This window comes from Clavelina lepadiformis, chromosome 1 (genome assembly GCF_947623445.1).
Source record: "Clavelina lepadiformis chromosome 1, kaClaLepa1.1, whole genome shotgun sequence".
In the NCBI taxonomy this organism is placed as follows: Eukaryota; Metazoa; Chordata; class Ascidiacea; order Aplousobranchia; family Clavelinidae; genus Clavelina; species Clavelina lepadiformis.
The window spans coordinates 20,521,874-20,537,798 of record NC_135240.1 but is presented as its reverse complement, the minus strand read 5'-3'; the positions used below and the strand labels follow the sequence as shown (position 1 = coordinate 20,537,798).

At 35.5% G+C, this 15,925-nt stretch overlaps 1 protein-coding gene across 1 annotated transcript; it reads right to left on the bottom strand.

Annotated features, from left to right (window-relative positions):
• Positions 1 to 1,228: 1,228 nt before the first annotated feature.
• Positions 1,229 to 15,747, bottom strand: LOC143453970 (uncharacterized). The gene is made up of 18 exons (XM_076954973.1): positions 15,550 to 15,747; positions 14,768 to 14,861; positions 14,535 to 14,632; positions 12,433 to 12,542; positions 12,033 to 12,272; positions 11,745 to 11,957; positions 10,455 to 10,537; positions 10,155 to 10,313; positions 9,957 to 10,053; positions 9,570 to 9,779; positions 9,112 to 9,270; positions 6,663 to 6,951; positions 6,409 to 6,585; positions 4,369 to 5,262; positions 3,679 to 3,841; positions 2,861 to 3,496; positions 2,033 to 2,124; positions 1,229 to 1,932 (listed from the first exon to the last, which is right to left on the bottom strand). Exons 1-18 carry the CDS (start codon positions 15,639 to 15,641, stop codon positions 1,833 to 1,835), a joined length of 3,906 nt encoding a protein of 1,301 aa, XP_076811088.1. The 5' UTR covers positions 15,642 to 15,747; the 3' UTR covers positions 1,229 to 1,832.
• Positions 15,748 to 15,925: the final 178 nt, after the last annotated feature.

Sequence of the window (15,925 nt, the reverse complement as noted above, 5' to 3'; positions counted from 1 at the left end):
GATACACTATGTAAATATGTCATTTCGGCATTCTTGCTGTTCCATTAATTGTGTGTGAAAATCGAATAGGCACCAGCAATCGACCGAAGGGATATCGGGTTTCGATCGGAGTGCTGCCCGATCCTACACACTGCCAACCAGCGAGACCGCTTCCGACGCAAACACAAAGGTCCTTGACGAATTGGGATGCAGCTAATACCGCTTTAAATCAAACCCTGCAAATATTTTACTAATTTCCAATGCAAGGTTCCCACAAGGCACTTCTCTTTCGCACGAGAACAAGTTAAATAGGAGTTTCAGTTCAAACTATCCAAGCGTCAAAGAAGTCCCTTAAATCTTGAAACAAAATTACGGAGTTGCGTTCTTTCAAAAGCTAATGGTATGATCGCCTAATCACAAATCAACCTTAGGTGAAATGCATACAGGGAACTGTTTTGTACTTAGTTGTATTAATTCAAACCAAGCAGTTCAAACCAAAGAAGGATTGTTGCTACACTGATCCGGAGAACAGTAGATGTCATAATAGGCTACGTCACAGGAAACAAGGTGTCATATCATACAACGCGCGGAGTGCTATAGCTGAACCAAAAAGAAATATCGCAGCGACCAGCGTTTTAAAATCACACATAGTTACATCATTAAGGTTAATAATAACATTACCAAATCTGCATTAAATTATTTGAAATTAGTGTTAATTAGTGACAATCGGTGCAATTATTTTAACCGTCCTATGAATCGCAGCAGTTTCTCATATTGACCTAATGCTCGCTCTGTTTTATCGCTCCTACGAACGAAGGTTTAACAATTTCTTCCTTTCATCATGCTAGTTGTCGTTCTTTGAGCTTGAGGGTTTCTAGGCAATCTAGCTTCAATGTTGGTGCAGGAATTGAGCAATTTTCCAAACATCAAAGTTATCCTGAATACCGTGATCTTCCTTCGTCATACCGATAAAGATTGACCAATTCATTTCGGAGTATGCATGAAAATAAGCCTGAGTAAGCATTTGACCACCAACCATTTTTGTCTGATTAAGTAATCTTCATTTGCATGAAGATCCCTCAATCACACGATTGAACGCTGGGGCTTCGAACTGGTACTCCATTCGTTTGGGTAAGATTAAGTTTTATTAATTCCTTCCATATTACAACAAAGAATAAATTAGCCTCATACTGTAAACTCTTATGTGACACAATTATGTTTACTGCTCAGTATAAAGCACGATGAAAACTTAACTTTCGATATTTATTTGTCTGGTACCAAGCCAGTTTCTTATAAATCGATAGACGTAAATAAACAAAACGCATGCAACAACAGGGCTGCAAATACCACCAGTCAGTACCTTGTCTTTGTGAGGTTATTGAAGATTTTTCTGTGATCGCCGTTGGTGACCTGGTCGGTTTCAGAATAACTTACTTGCGATACATTTAAAACGCGCCGCTGCACAACTACTGCATTTGAAAAGCACGATTTAAAACTAATCATATTACACATTAAATACAATATTATTGAGCACATAATATGCAAATGTGAGACATATTCTCATAAAACAGTGATACGCCCCCGCACAGCAAGGTATCATCAGCCAGTACTATTTAATGGAATTCTGGAAAAACTAGTAAAAAACGATGACAAAAAAGAGACTCCAATCGACGGTTGATGATAGAGCCTACGAAAAGGCCCGTATTACATACAAAACACGGTTAACAGGAAAGTCTCATATCTATTCTTGTCGAGAAGGTTATGAACTTTCGATAAAACTAAATTTGTCTAAAATCGGGATAAACATTTTATTAAAACATTTGTTATCTCGGGAGTCTCATTGGCATCCGGTGCTATCTGTCAAGTTCCCCTAACAATCTTGCCAAAGACGGCGACGAATCCATTCCGCTCATAGTGAGATAAGCAAGGCGACCTTCATGCCGCTGAAGTAAGCTGTAAAACATAGATCATGGTCTTTCCACCGGACACAGCATAACAATGGATTGATTAAAATATTCACACAACGTAATTCACTGACGAAGCTTTCACCCACCTTCTGCCTTCGTCTGAATAGCGACATATATTGGTGAGTATGAGCACTGCAGTGAGTCGAATGCTTTTGCTGATGGAATCTTCATTTTCGTCCTATTTGAGAAAATTCGGGTCATATATTCATTGTGATTAACTGAGGCACTGCTGTATGCTGATGCAGTATAACTGGCCTATAACGACAATTTGCTGATATTGGCACAAAGTTTTGGTCACAACAAAATCCTTAAGCTTCATATACGTCAAAGTTTGCATACATCGGTACCCTTTTTTGCCCCTCCAGAAATTTTCTTTTCGTTTGTAACGGGGTTTGCGTACAGAACAGTAATCACTTTACATGGGAATCGCCCCTTTTTCGAAAAACATTTTTTCCTATGAAAAAATATCAACTAGATGGAACATCCAGCTAAAAGAAATTCATAAATTCGGAATTCTAGATTTTGGGATTTTGTCTTTTATGAATATTGGTTTTCGGAAAAACGATACATCGCAACTATGATGTAACAACCGAGTTTATACGTGTCCAGAGAAAAAGCGTTGTTGTCATTACAGTTATGGTAGAGAAGTGAAAACTGAATTTTCGAAATGAACGTAATAAGCATGCGAATAAATCTGTCATTTTTGAAATTATTTACAAGCTCTGTTGTTCTTTTCATGTTATTCGAATACTTACAAGCTCAACGATGTCTCGCATCTTAACATTCATAAAAAGTGCACGTTTGCCATAGTTTTAGTGCAATGATAATTTGCGTATAAGGGTACATCTTACAAATGCCCTTCAGGTGTCGCTATAAACAAATTCTACCGCATCAGACCAAACACGTGAACCTACAGAACTATCTTGGAAGGAATGCTTTCCAGAGTTTCTGAAGAGCACCATAAGAGAGGCATTAGGAGCCATGAGATCGATTGCCGGAAGTTTCTTCTGTGCTGCTTGAGATGAATCACTGGGAGGATGGATGGGATGTTGAGGAGGATGATGATGTTGAGGATGTGATTGCCTTGGTAGCAAAGGATGTCCAGGAAGAGTGGGAGGGAGTGAGAAGTTCCCAGTTCGCACCGGATAGCTAATAGGCACAGGATGCCTAGCTGGACTGTGAACTATAGACGAGGAGGAATGTTGTGGAAGTGGATGATTAAGAGATGTTGGTACAACCGCAACAGGAGTTGTCGAGGAAACAGATAATGCTTGGGTGATTTCAGCAGTGGATTTTGATATTTTTGCTGGGCTTGGTGCATCTGGACTTTGCTGGACCACAGATGGCAGAGGTCGCTTCAGGGAAGGAGAGCAATTGACTGTTGAAGTTGTGGAATTAATGTAGCTACATCCAGTTGATGATGAGGATAACGAGTTTGTTGTACTATCGGTGACTGTCGTATTTGTTCGTTTGGCTTGACTGCTTTGTTTTAAAGAATCGTAATAGTGCTTCAGCTGGGTTGGGGCTATGGGGGCTGTTTGAGGGGAGATCTGCAATGCAAAGATTGGAATTCAAAGTACTACATAGATACCTGCAAGCAGTAAAACAATACACAATTAACCAAATGCCATTACTTCTTGTATGACGTGCCATAAAAACACAAAATATTGTGTTCGAAAGTCAATTTAAGTATGTGTTGGGTGACACGATGTCATTTCAAAAAATTTATTACCTGAACATGTGACTGAGCTGGATTATCTATTACAACTATCTGTCGTATTTTCAAAGGTTCACAGTTGCCATTTGCAACAGATGTTCCTTTAGAGCCATTGTGGCTGAACGTATGACCATGGATGCCATTAACACCTTCCTTGTTTGCAACACTGTCTTCATCACTAGAAGACAGAAAAAACAAATGAGTACAAATACAACACTGGGAGAAACATTTATGTATCCTACCACAAACCTATGTTCATTGAACAGTCTTACACAGCATAAACTGTATATCTGAGATAAATTTCATCTACCCAAGGAATAAATCTGCTGATTTAATAGTTACATGTAACATTTTCAATTATAAAAATAAATTGAAGTGATGCATTTTGTTATTAGTGATGCTATTAAGCATTGCGATAATAGCATTAATTGCCATTTCGTTAACAATTTGCATTGTTTCATCATTTTCAGGTATGTAATTTTGAAAAATATTTATACAGTATATGTTTGGAGGAAGGTAAACTTCTTGGCAAAACGTTGTACGGGGGTAAATAAGAGGATAATGGTTATGTACCCCAGGTTTACGGCATCAGTATCTTTACATCACTTTACGTACCAAAAAACACCAAGTCAGAAGTTTAAAAAATATATCAAACAAAGGACAAATGACAGAATACAAGCATAGAGAAAAATGGACATAACTTACTCTTTTGCACTATTGCATTTGGTCTCATGATCATGATCAACTTCACCATTGCACAGAGCAGCTTCTGTTGAGTTCACTGTTTTAGAGGAAATTACAGATGAATTATTGTTTATGGCCTTTTCTTTCAAACTGACATCCATTTTATGTGTGGCTTGGTTGGTACCATTGGCTAGTTTATCAGAGTTACTTTTTGGATTAAATTCAACATCATTGTGATCAATATTATTTGTATGTCTCCACTCTTGTTTCACACTATAGATAAAAGGATTGGTATGATTTTTAAAAGTATGATTGTAGATTAGCTTGCAGTTTTTAGTTGACATTGGATTTGCTATGCACGCAACGTCTGCAGAGTTTGTTAATTTTTCGTCCAAGTTACTGACAGAAGATGATGTGCATTGCTTCATGTTTTCACCTTGATCGTCACAATTTTCTCTCACATTTTTACTGTCAATGTCTCCAGTGTCTAGACTGCTATTTGAATGTCTTGCTCCAGATGAGTCAGTCAAATTTGTGTCATTTAAAACTTCATTCTTGATGGAGGGGTCGGTTGAATGAAGTTCACCATAATTTGAGTTAGTCATTGAATTCTCTTCTTTAGTTGAGGTAGGTGTGATTTCTATGGAGGAAGTGTTGACTGCTGCTGTTTTAACATGATTTAAAGTTTTTGAAGAAACGTTTGGATTAATTTGCTCCACAACTTCTATAGTTCTTTTTGGATTTACTCCAGTACAAACAACAACTGGTTGCTTAGAGGTTGGCTTGTCTGCTGCAACTGGTTTGCTTTGAGTGAGAACATCTTGTGGGTGATGTCCAGGAACAGGCAGTGGTGTGGCTCGTTTTTGTATTCCGGTTATATGATACATAGGCTGTCCATTACTGTCATTAAACAACCTGCCAAGATTATAAGAAATATGTGAACGATTTCCACAGACTTAATAAAGTACTAAGCAGATAAATACAATACAAAAACTAAAAATTTTCCATGTGAAAAAAGCAGCGCTAGTAATGTACTGCCCATTTCGCAAGTGCCAGAGCTTTTATGGGCCAGGCACTGTAGGTTATGCTATCTTCCATCTTTTTTGTGTAAGAATGACCTGATGAATAGATATCCCCATTGATGTCTGCTTTGGTCAAATATGTAATTCAATAATTAATATCCAACAAAGTCCCCTATTTTTTAAAATATCTGGGGGGGGGGGGGGCAAAGCGCAAATACTAGCAAGGTAGTGATTATGTTTATAGTAAACTCTTTAGAAGTGAATTTCAAAAATTCATAGGTTTTAAACTATCAGTTTGCACACCACAACAGGCACATAACTTAAACGTAACAAGTTATTCCAGGTTGAAGTCATTTGGTCGAATAAGCCAAGGACATGCTTGCACTGTTCGTGTTGTGTTGTCTCAAATTATACATTATGAAGTCATAACAAGGATTGTTTGTTTCCCTCTGCTTATACAGTAGCTTTGAAACTGTTTATTAAACGTTTGGCTAGTTGCAGTATGTCATCTAATTTAAATTAGAAAAATTAAATTAAATTTAAAAAAATTTAAGTTGCATTTATCTGTAAATCTTAAACTCCAGCATTCATTCACTCTGTGCAAAATTAAAAATACTACAAGCATATCAAATGGAATTACAGGGCTAACGGAATATCCCTCCATTAACTTTTTTTTAAATTTTGGAATCACAATAAGGGGAATTACCGTTATATGCGCAATTGCTGAATTCTAAGGCTGGGTATCTGATTTAGACTAATCCAACTTATTCTTGTTTTCTAAATCTAATAAATTGATAATGATCATAAAGGCTTGTTGGCCAAATTCCTAGGGTTATTCCAACGTAGGCACCAATGATATTCAATATTCATAAAAGATGCTTTACAATAAAAGAAGAAATTAGCAAATGGTGGAAGTACTGGCACCTCTGGCAAGCAGTGAATACTGATTACTGCGAAAGCTTTTTGGTGTAAATCTATCCAAACATAGGAAAATGTAACAAGGAAGCAGGAAATCTGATATTCTGAGGGAAAAGTATACCTTGAAGCTGTGTGTGGAAAAACCTGTTGCAGACAACGACCGAATTCAGAAGCAGGTAAAACTTGCTTCGTACCACACATTCCATACCGACTTGCAGCGGCTGCATAATCTGCAAATACCTGCACTCTTGGCACACTTCCTTCATCATTCGGACAAGACTTGTACGAAGCCCAAGCCCTAAAGCAAAGTGATAAAATAAGGAAGTTGAACCTAACAGACATACAGCAAGGACATACTGCTTCTCCAATTCTCACCAAAGCTTAGCGAACGATTCTGGACTTTTGTCGAGTATGATATCTGCAGGAGGTGCTGGCATGTAGTGATATACAGGGGGTGTGGAGTGACTTTCGGTATGGGTATATACTGGTACCGTTGCATGCAGAGGTTTTGCTGGTGGTGGTTGACGAGGATGCCTATATGCTGGCTGCTGGGCGGGAGGAGGTTGAACCACTTGAGGATGAACGTAGGTGTTAACTGCAGGCCGATATACATGCTGACTTGGTATTTTAGGTTGATATACTGATGGAGGGTGCACAAGATGTCCTGAAAATAGTAAAGTTTAGGCATCATTGATGTTAAAAGGGTAGATCTGACGCTATATATTCAATCAGAAATGCATGGGATAGCAAAAAGTGATGTTCAAAACAACTATTTAAATCCGGGCCAAAATATTTTTATTTCTGTATAAATTACATTACAAGTGGTCATGAGACCGGGAAAGTAAAAGGGTGTATATTTACTGCCAACAACAAAAACTCAGACTTGTTCAAGACGGATCTGATGCAATCAGCATAAAAACTGTGATCGTTTAACTGCGATATTGTATGTGTGGTGCTGATAAAACAAATGTTGAGGATCAAAATTAGGTAGCTAAAATTAAATACTAACTTTCAAGTTATAGATACATAGTCTAATGGATATCTTTTTTTTGTCGGACTGAAAAGACTGTTTGCTACACATAATCAAACAAAAATCTCTCGATTTAATCACGAATCCAAATATTGACCATTTTGCTATTATCACAAAAACAAATCTTGCAAACAGATAAAGATGAAACAAAACATAACATTTCTAGTAAAATGATTCCCTTCAATCACAGTGAAATGACTGCAAGAACTGTTGACTAATCTGAATCTTTTTCTACCAAGCATATCTCTTTTAAACCAAAACCTACATTTTGATTACAAGGAACACATAACAAAAATCCCTTTGTCTATACCAGGGGTCGGCAACCTTTCGTATGCAGTGTGCCAGTTTATGAATAATGTCAAAACATCAACAACTCGCGTGCCAAACATTTTTGTAAGGCATTTTTTACATTTTCTTAAGGTGATATAACGTGCGCGTCAAATCATCTGCGAGGGGTTGCCGACCCCTGGTCTATACTATACCATAATTCCTTTTCTAAATTTAGGATTAATCTGGGGGAATACCCAACGACACAACTGTTCCATGGTTGAACTTGCAAACTTAGACGGCTATAAATACTAATAATGTCATAACATCATTTAAGTTATACAAAAATCAATCTGCACAATAAACCCAGGCTAAAATGCATCATTGTAAGTTACTATTGACTTTTGCATCATCTGCATAAACATATTGTTAACGTGGTCAGTCTTGAACCACATAATTACTTGTGATGTTATATTTAAACAATTTTCATGGGTTAAACCATACGTGTCAAACTCCCGGCCTGCGGGCCACATCCGGCCCGCTTTACAATAAAACTTGACCCGCAATGCTATTTTATACATAGAACTATTTCCGGCCCGCGAGATCATTGTACAATATAACTTACTTTTTTCAAGCAAGAAATAAGATTATAAAAATCCCACAATACAGCAGTTGCCCCACCATACGATAGAATAAATAGATTTATTCTAACACTTGTTTCATTCTAACGATAGAATAAATAGATTTATCTGGGCTGCTTATTTCTTTATTGTTTGTTAATTCTTTAGTGCTTTTGCAAGGAGATGAATGAAACACAATGATGTAAGAGAAGAATAATCAAAAATGGCCCAGTCAAAAATCATCAAAAATTTGTTGTTGTTTCGCAACCTGTTCCAATTCATGTACTCGTGTCATGAAACGTTCAATCAAGTTTTATCCTTACGGCCCACGACTTTAAATAAGTTTTGAGTTTTGGCACCTGGTGCGATTGAATTTGACACCCCTGGGTTAAACAATAAAAAATCCTCACAAAAGTTACAATTGTTAGAACAATTACAACTGTAAAACTCAGTCAAAATTATTTTTGTCACACTCAACTAATGAGAAAATTCGAACAGAGAAAATACATAACCAAGTTCATATTGCTAATATCGGATGCATCTGCGTCTAAAATTAGTTGTGCCTACAAAGAATACTTTTATACCGCTAATACTAACATGGTCGACAGAAAACGATACAACTACATAGCCTGTATCACACCATATAAAACACAAAATAATTCAGTTCATTGAAATTCCAACTACGCTGGTATATACTAGAAATTGATATATATCACGCAAATATGGCCGTGAGGAGAAAACATGCTGTAAGCACATATAAACATCAAAATAGTTGCCAATACTGCAACTATAATACCGTTAAGAAATTCCACAGGCTGAAATACATTGTCTGAACAAAAGTAGTGACAAAAATCCCTGGTGACCTTGGGAACTAGACCAATTTAAAACATATATATTGTTTACAAACCATGGTGAGAGAGATGAGGTGTGATAACCCTTTGAGGAGGATGTTGATGTACAGGTTGAGAAGGAACTACTGGGGGTACTCTCTTTGCAATCCTTATCCTTGCTAAATTGGCAGTACCAAAGTCACGGACGTTTATAGTGACCAAGCTAATTAGAATGTCTAAAACAGAAAAAAACTGATAAATTATTGCCAGTAGCATAAGTTAATAATAACAAAGCTTCCATGTGTTTTTATGATGTTGCTACATGTGCATTCTACATGTAAAAACACCGTATTGCTTTTAACTGAGTAAACTAAGATAACAACAAACTTAACAAGCATTTCCAAGCTTATAAATGCAGAAATTTAGCTGAGACCAGTTTGACAAAAAGTGAGGGGCCAGTGCTAATAAGCAAGTAATACACAATACTCGCTAATAAACAAGTTATTATAAAAATCAAAATTTATCTATTTGATACCTATGCTGCCCGATATAAGCATGATACGGGTACAGGTTTCTGGTCCCAGCTTGGACATCCCATACAAGGCTTCAAGAGCGGCTAATACTAATTCGACATCCAGTATGGTAAGTATCCGAACGGCAGTGTTATAAACTTTTTCACTTATTAACACAATCAGGCCATCCTTGTTGCTTGGAGAGCGGCATAATTTTCCCAAAATTTCTAAACCTGTTTAAAATAGTTCGGTAAAGCTGGATTGCATTCATAGCATGTATTCTATGTTTATAAATACATAGCACAAAATAAAATGATGAGAAAGCTTACAGAACTGACATGAAAACAGTCTAGCATTTTAAAATCTAACCAATTGTAGTAACTTTTTTTGGTGATAAAAAACCGTAATACCTCGGATTTGATCAAATTTGTCCAGGGATAAAATACAGCTCTCCACAGTCTTGTACATGCACTGTGTTATATCGAGGCCAAGATCAAGAAGATTGAGCTAAACAAACAAGCAGTTATTCAACTCTTTCCTTTTTTGAAGTAAATATTCACCAGTATGTGATGGCCTATTCATTATAGTGAAAAAAGTGAACAAACTACCTGTGGCGATATATTTCCAAGAATGTCAAGTCCAGTTTGACGAAGGGCTCCATAGTTTGAATGAATGCAAAGGAAAACAAATCTAAGAAAAGCTTTGCTCTTTGCAAGAAGAGGCACATTGAATCGTTCGAAGGACAAATTTAGCAGAACGAGTGCAATCTACAAATAAATTGCACTAAACATAGAACTCACATACACATGTCTAATAATGACGTGACATTAAACATTCTTTAAAATACTGTTCAGCATAATGGCTAACCAGAACAATAGTATCAAACCACAGCGGATGACAAACATTACCTGCAAAATTCGCTGCCCTTCATAGTCCTGCACTCCTGGAGAACGTTTGCATTGGAAAAGTGAGGACCATGTTTTAGGATGTTCTAAAAAACCAATAGCAATATTACAAAGTAATAATTCACAGTCATCTGTAATTCTGCAGATTTGTACCAATATTATATAACAGAACTAATGACATTTTCATACTTCACAGTATCGGGATTCATTCATTCATTTTACTTTTATTCATTCATTCATTTTACACTACTAAACCAATCTCTGCTGATTTAATCACAGGTGTCAAATAGCAATCAAGTTGTAAATAGAAATTTAAAACTAGACATTTACAATGATGTCATTATAGTTTTGTAAAGTTGTGCAGACTAAATGTTCTATGGGTCGAATGTGAAATATTTATTTTTTACATTTTCTGTAAATTGTAACAGTTTTTGTTATGTTGTCGCTGTTAAACCCAACCGGGCTTTGTCGAAAAACACTGATTTAATTTATAGTGATATATTCTGTTGTCAGGTAAAACTAAAAATTTGAATACAGACCCACTGGCACTGTATATTTGCCTGCCTCACTACTTGCCAAGCAACAACTAGCTCAGCAGCTAAAGCGATGTTAAAAGTACCAAAAACTGAAAAAAAGAATAAATCTTATAAATGAGCAAGACCAGTGTGATTTTGCATTAACAAAATAATGGCAATACTGTATTTCCAATTACCCTTGAGCTAAATTTTGCTGTTACATAAAGTCTAACAAATTTATTTTATGACCATCTTCCTTTTACATCCACTGATATAGCATACAATTTTATTCTGGGAGTTTCCCTAGTTATCCATGCCTCGGTTTAAACACATTCATGACCAGTAACTTTAGCAAGACAAAGTTTACACAGATTTTAAAACTGTCTTTATTAAAACTGTCTTTAACATCATTACGAGTTAGTTTGCAGAATTTACTAGTTTGATGTGGAACATGGGTCAGTAATTTAGTGATGGGACAATTCTTGTGCTGATTCCAACCTTGACGTTTAAAAATATTTGACTGTTTAGAGATAAAGTGGGTGCAATGACCCCTTTTTTGAAATAATTTAACAAAATAAATGAAAGATAACCATTCCAGTCAGCGATGGAGAAACTAACAGAAAAAGGTGGATTGCAAACTTAAGCATTTATAAGGAAAAAGAACCAGGAATTGTATATCTGGTAATATATCTTTCAATAAGATTCTAAAAAGATGCTAATACATTCCAATTGGTTTCATCACTAGCCAGAACCAACAATGTGTAAACTCGTGTCTTACCCCTTGTCTTGGGTAGAGAGTTCAAAGATACTGTTGAATCAGCATTATTGCATTTATTTTTCATTTGCACATCACCCATGGATAAGTTAAGTTGTACTAGCAGCAGATTATGAAGCACATCTTCATCCAAAGTTGTGTCTTTCCAAAATTGTATAAGGTCGTGTTTTGTCTTCTTATTCCACTCGTTTGCTATGCTAGCGTAGGAATTGTTTTCTGAAATCCAATCAGTTAACATTTTACTGCTAAACCACAAACAGTCAAAACAATTTAAAAAAAATACGACCTTACCATCAGACACAATTCCTGCATGCAGCAGTAATGCTTCCAGTATTTGTGGGCAGCGAGAAAGCCGTAAAACATGTCTAGATTCACCAGAGAGTAAGGTACATGCATTGATAGCAAAGTCAACTTCATTTGGTAAACATGATACAAGAGAAAACACTAGTCTCTCATAGTCACTACTGTTTCCAGCAAATCGAGCTTCAGACAGACGAGTGGTATTCAAACCATGCTGTGCTCTGTCGTGTTCTGATAAATATTGTTATTTATATTTTTACAACACTACTTTGAATGCACAACATTATAGAAAGCAAATATATAGCAAAGAAGTTGTGATAAAAACATGAGTTGGTTATATTAATGATGTAACCATTACTTGGATTGCAATAAACTTTTGCACGGTCCTTACCAGAAATGTACGCAGGCCTTCTGGAATAACGAAGTGAGACATCAAAATGTGATCTTTTAGAAGATTCCTCATCTCCGAAGTAGTGAACACTCTCATAAGCTTCTAAAAATCTATAACAACAACAAGGTAGAAACATAGGAAGCTTTTACAAATAACAAAATAATTCCAATGAAGCACACTTTTTGAAAAAAATTAAAACAATTCTCACTATTAAAAACACTGCTATGTATGATTAAGTAATCTATATCTCACAAAATCAAGATTTGAATTCGAACCAGGACACTACACAATTTACTGCAAATAATCTTCCTGGAATAGTGTAATATGAACGTAAACTCAAATAAATTAGCTAGATACCGTGGGAATGGAAGATTTGAGCAAACAAGCTAAAAATATCAACAATGGTGAACTCAAACACAGTATTACCGATAAATTTATCAACTTCTGTTAAAACTAAAACCTAATTTGATGACTTAGCAAAGTAGGGACAGCATTCCTTACACTAAAGGTCATTTACCCAACAAATAAAGATTTACACCCACCATTCCATTATTTTTTTTGTAAACAAAGCATATTTTTGGCAAATGCGCCAAGTTATAAACTAAACTATTCAATTTATATCTCGACAGTATCGCTTGCCATTGATGCAAATAAATCCAGGATTTGTTTGCGTCAAGCGACATCATATTTATGTTTTCACAAATTCGAATATGTTTCCTCATATGGTACATACCTACCACATGGACTAAACATAATACAACTTTACTGCTAAATAGGGCAACATTCTGCTGTTGAACTAATATACCGTATATACCTTCTGTTGAAGTTAAAATGAAATGTACTTAACCAACAAGGAATCTGATCTTGCAGTGGTGATTTGACTGAAACTAATTTCTAAACAATACAAATTGCACAAAATTGTTTGCACAAAAATATCATTCAAAAAATTTAAAAATAAATGTATACGTGGCAATTGCACGCAATCATAACATATGCCAGGTGTCGGCAACCTTAACCATTAAGAACCACTGGGCCCTGTTTCCAGCCAATTAAATCATACTCCAAGCTACAACACCTATTTGGTAATAACTGTTTTTTGACATCTCAATTTTTTTTCAGTTTTGTAAACATGGCAGTTTTGCAAGGTATGCATTACATCATATACTAGGAAAAATAGCCAATTAACAGATATATACTTCATCATTTTAACAAAATGTTAAGCTAAATGGCCATTATCATTTTTATTCATCTTAATTTTTCCTATTTGAGCTCACTGACTCTAAGCCATGAGAGCCAGAAGAGATGGATGAAAGATTCGCAGGCGGCTTCGGAACTGCAGGTTGCTGATCTATGACATAGGCTAACTGTTGGCAATAACAGGGTCAGATTTTGACAGGTGTCCCGGTGTCATGATAACCAAATTCAGTTTTGGGCACTCAAAATTGACCTGAATGGTTGCCCACTTGGCAGCCATTGTTTTTTTAATAATCAGCCTTCACCCTACAACAAGTTGCTCATCAAATGATGTCTGGATAATGCCATTGTTTAAGGCTTGATCTGTACCACACCATGTTATGCACACAGCATAAAGAGATTGTATTAAGAGATATACTAACAGGCAATTGTGACCATACCCTTTGAGATACAAAAAGTAGAGTTTTTATGAAACCTTAGGCATGAAAAGCATTGCATTGACTGATTATGTCTGTTGGCAGATTAAGCTTAGTTTGCCAGAGTTGGACATCCAACTTTTTTGAGGGGTACCCATTTTTACAAAGCCAGGATGTCTAGGGGAATCTACTCAGAAAAATAAAGGGCATTCACTGCAATAACCTGTAACAAAAATGGATGTGCTAAATCGAAAAAGATTCAGGTTCTTGAGAATCTATCAACCTAAAAAGTGGAAACCTAAACATTTTGCTTTATGCTTTTGTTTTCTTACTTTTTACAAAATAAAGGATTTGACCTGAATCTGCCAGGAAGATTTGGATTTGTGAGAATAAAAAAAAGGTGAATTCGTGCTAATATTCAGATTTGTGTTCGATTTGGCATATCCCTCCAAAAACATCATGGAAATTCAGGCTACAAGTATTTAATGTTACCTTTGATAAATAGTTTTAAGTCCAAAACACAAAGTTGATGAAACTACATCAAAGTTATAATCAGCAAGAAAAGTTTCCCAAAGTTCTCTTTCAGTTACCTGAAAACAGATAAGAATATTATTTATCAAAGGTATTTAAAAAACTACAAATATCTGAAGCAATTTAATACTTATATTTTTACAGGTATATTTTAATTAGAAGACATTTTAAGGCAGTGTTATATAAAAGATTACTTTTTGATATCCTCCAAGTGATGTCACTCTATTATACAAATCATGCAAGTCAATCACTTTTCCTGCTAATCGTGGATATGGCACAAGTACTCTCCTAAAAATTAAAACATAATATATAAAAATGTCATAGTTTGCACTGTGTGATTTTTATAAAGGCTGTAACTGTTTACATTGTTGTCTGCCAATAACATCAATAAAATAATTTTATACCGAATGCTTTTAATAAATAAATATTTATACACATTTATTGTTAACTTTTTGGGGCTATGCAAGAAAATAAATCCATGATTATATACAGTATTTTGTGCATTGTTATGACGGGAGTCACAAATGGTGAATAAACAAAAGTGCAACAAAACACTTGAGTTTTATTTGATGCAGAACAAAAATACACAATTAGCCTGCAAGCTATACATGAAATGGGTTTGTTAAAAATAAAACGTGCAAAATTTATTCTATAGGCTAGGTATATACATAGTACTGAACTCATACAAAATGTGAAAATGTTCAACATGGACATGACAACAAAGCAGTTTCTCCTTTAAATTTGCCAATGACATATTTTAGCATATATAGGGCCACTGTATATCTCAAACAATGGAACCAAAACGATTAATAGGAAATGACTTTGCAGCTTTAGCAAGTTTAATGAATAATATTAAATTCTTCTTTGTGACTTTATTATTGCGGTAAATTCACCTATCAAGATATATATACTGCTAAAATGCAAAGTTTTTGGCAAACAATATAAAGCTAGTAATTTTTTGCATTTAAATAATCACCCTTTATCCTCTAAGTATTGCTTCAGCCCATTTAAGAATGCCAGCTTTTCTCCATCATTTGAAGAAACTTCACCCATGGTGCAAAATTCCATTAATCCAACATAGAAATTTATTGTCAGCAAACCAGCACATGCAATTACCTTACCACAAGAAAACTTTTAAAATAACCTATGTTACCAAAACATATCATACCATTCACCAAAAGTACATTAAAAAACTATGATTTATAGGCTATATACAAACACAAATTAACACTATGCCAGAGTAAACTACACAAAAACACCAACCACAAGCATGGTTTGGGCTAAACTAACTTTGTCTAGTCAAATATACTCTGCAAACAACGTAGTAACTTCAATTCAGAAAGCATATATTA

What these genes read in the sequence shown, in the direction of transcription:
- LOC143453970 (XM_076954973.1), bottom strand. Translation starts at nt 15,641, where the DNA reads ATGGAATTTTGCACCATGGGTGAAGTTTCTTCAAATGATGGAGAAAAG. An exon ending in CTTAAAACTATTTATCAAAG is followed by an intron (nt 12,543 to 14,534) that starts GTAACATTAAAT and finishes TTGTTGTTATAG; the next exon opens with ATTTTTAGAAGCTTATGAGA. An exon ending in TTGGAAATATATCGCCACAG is followed by an intron (nt 10,054 to 10,154) that starts GTAGTTTGTTCA and finishes TTGTTTGTTTAG; the next exon opens with CTCAATCTTCTTGATCTTGG.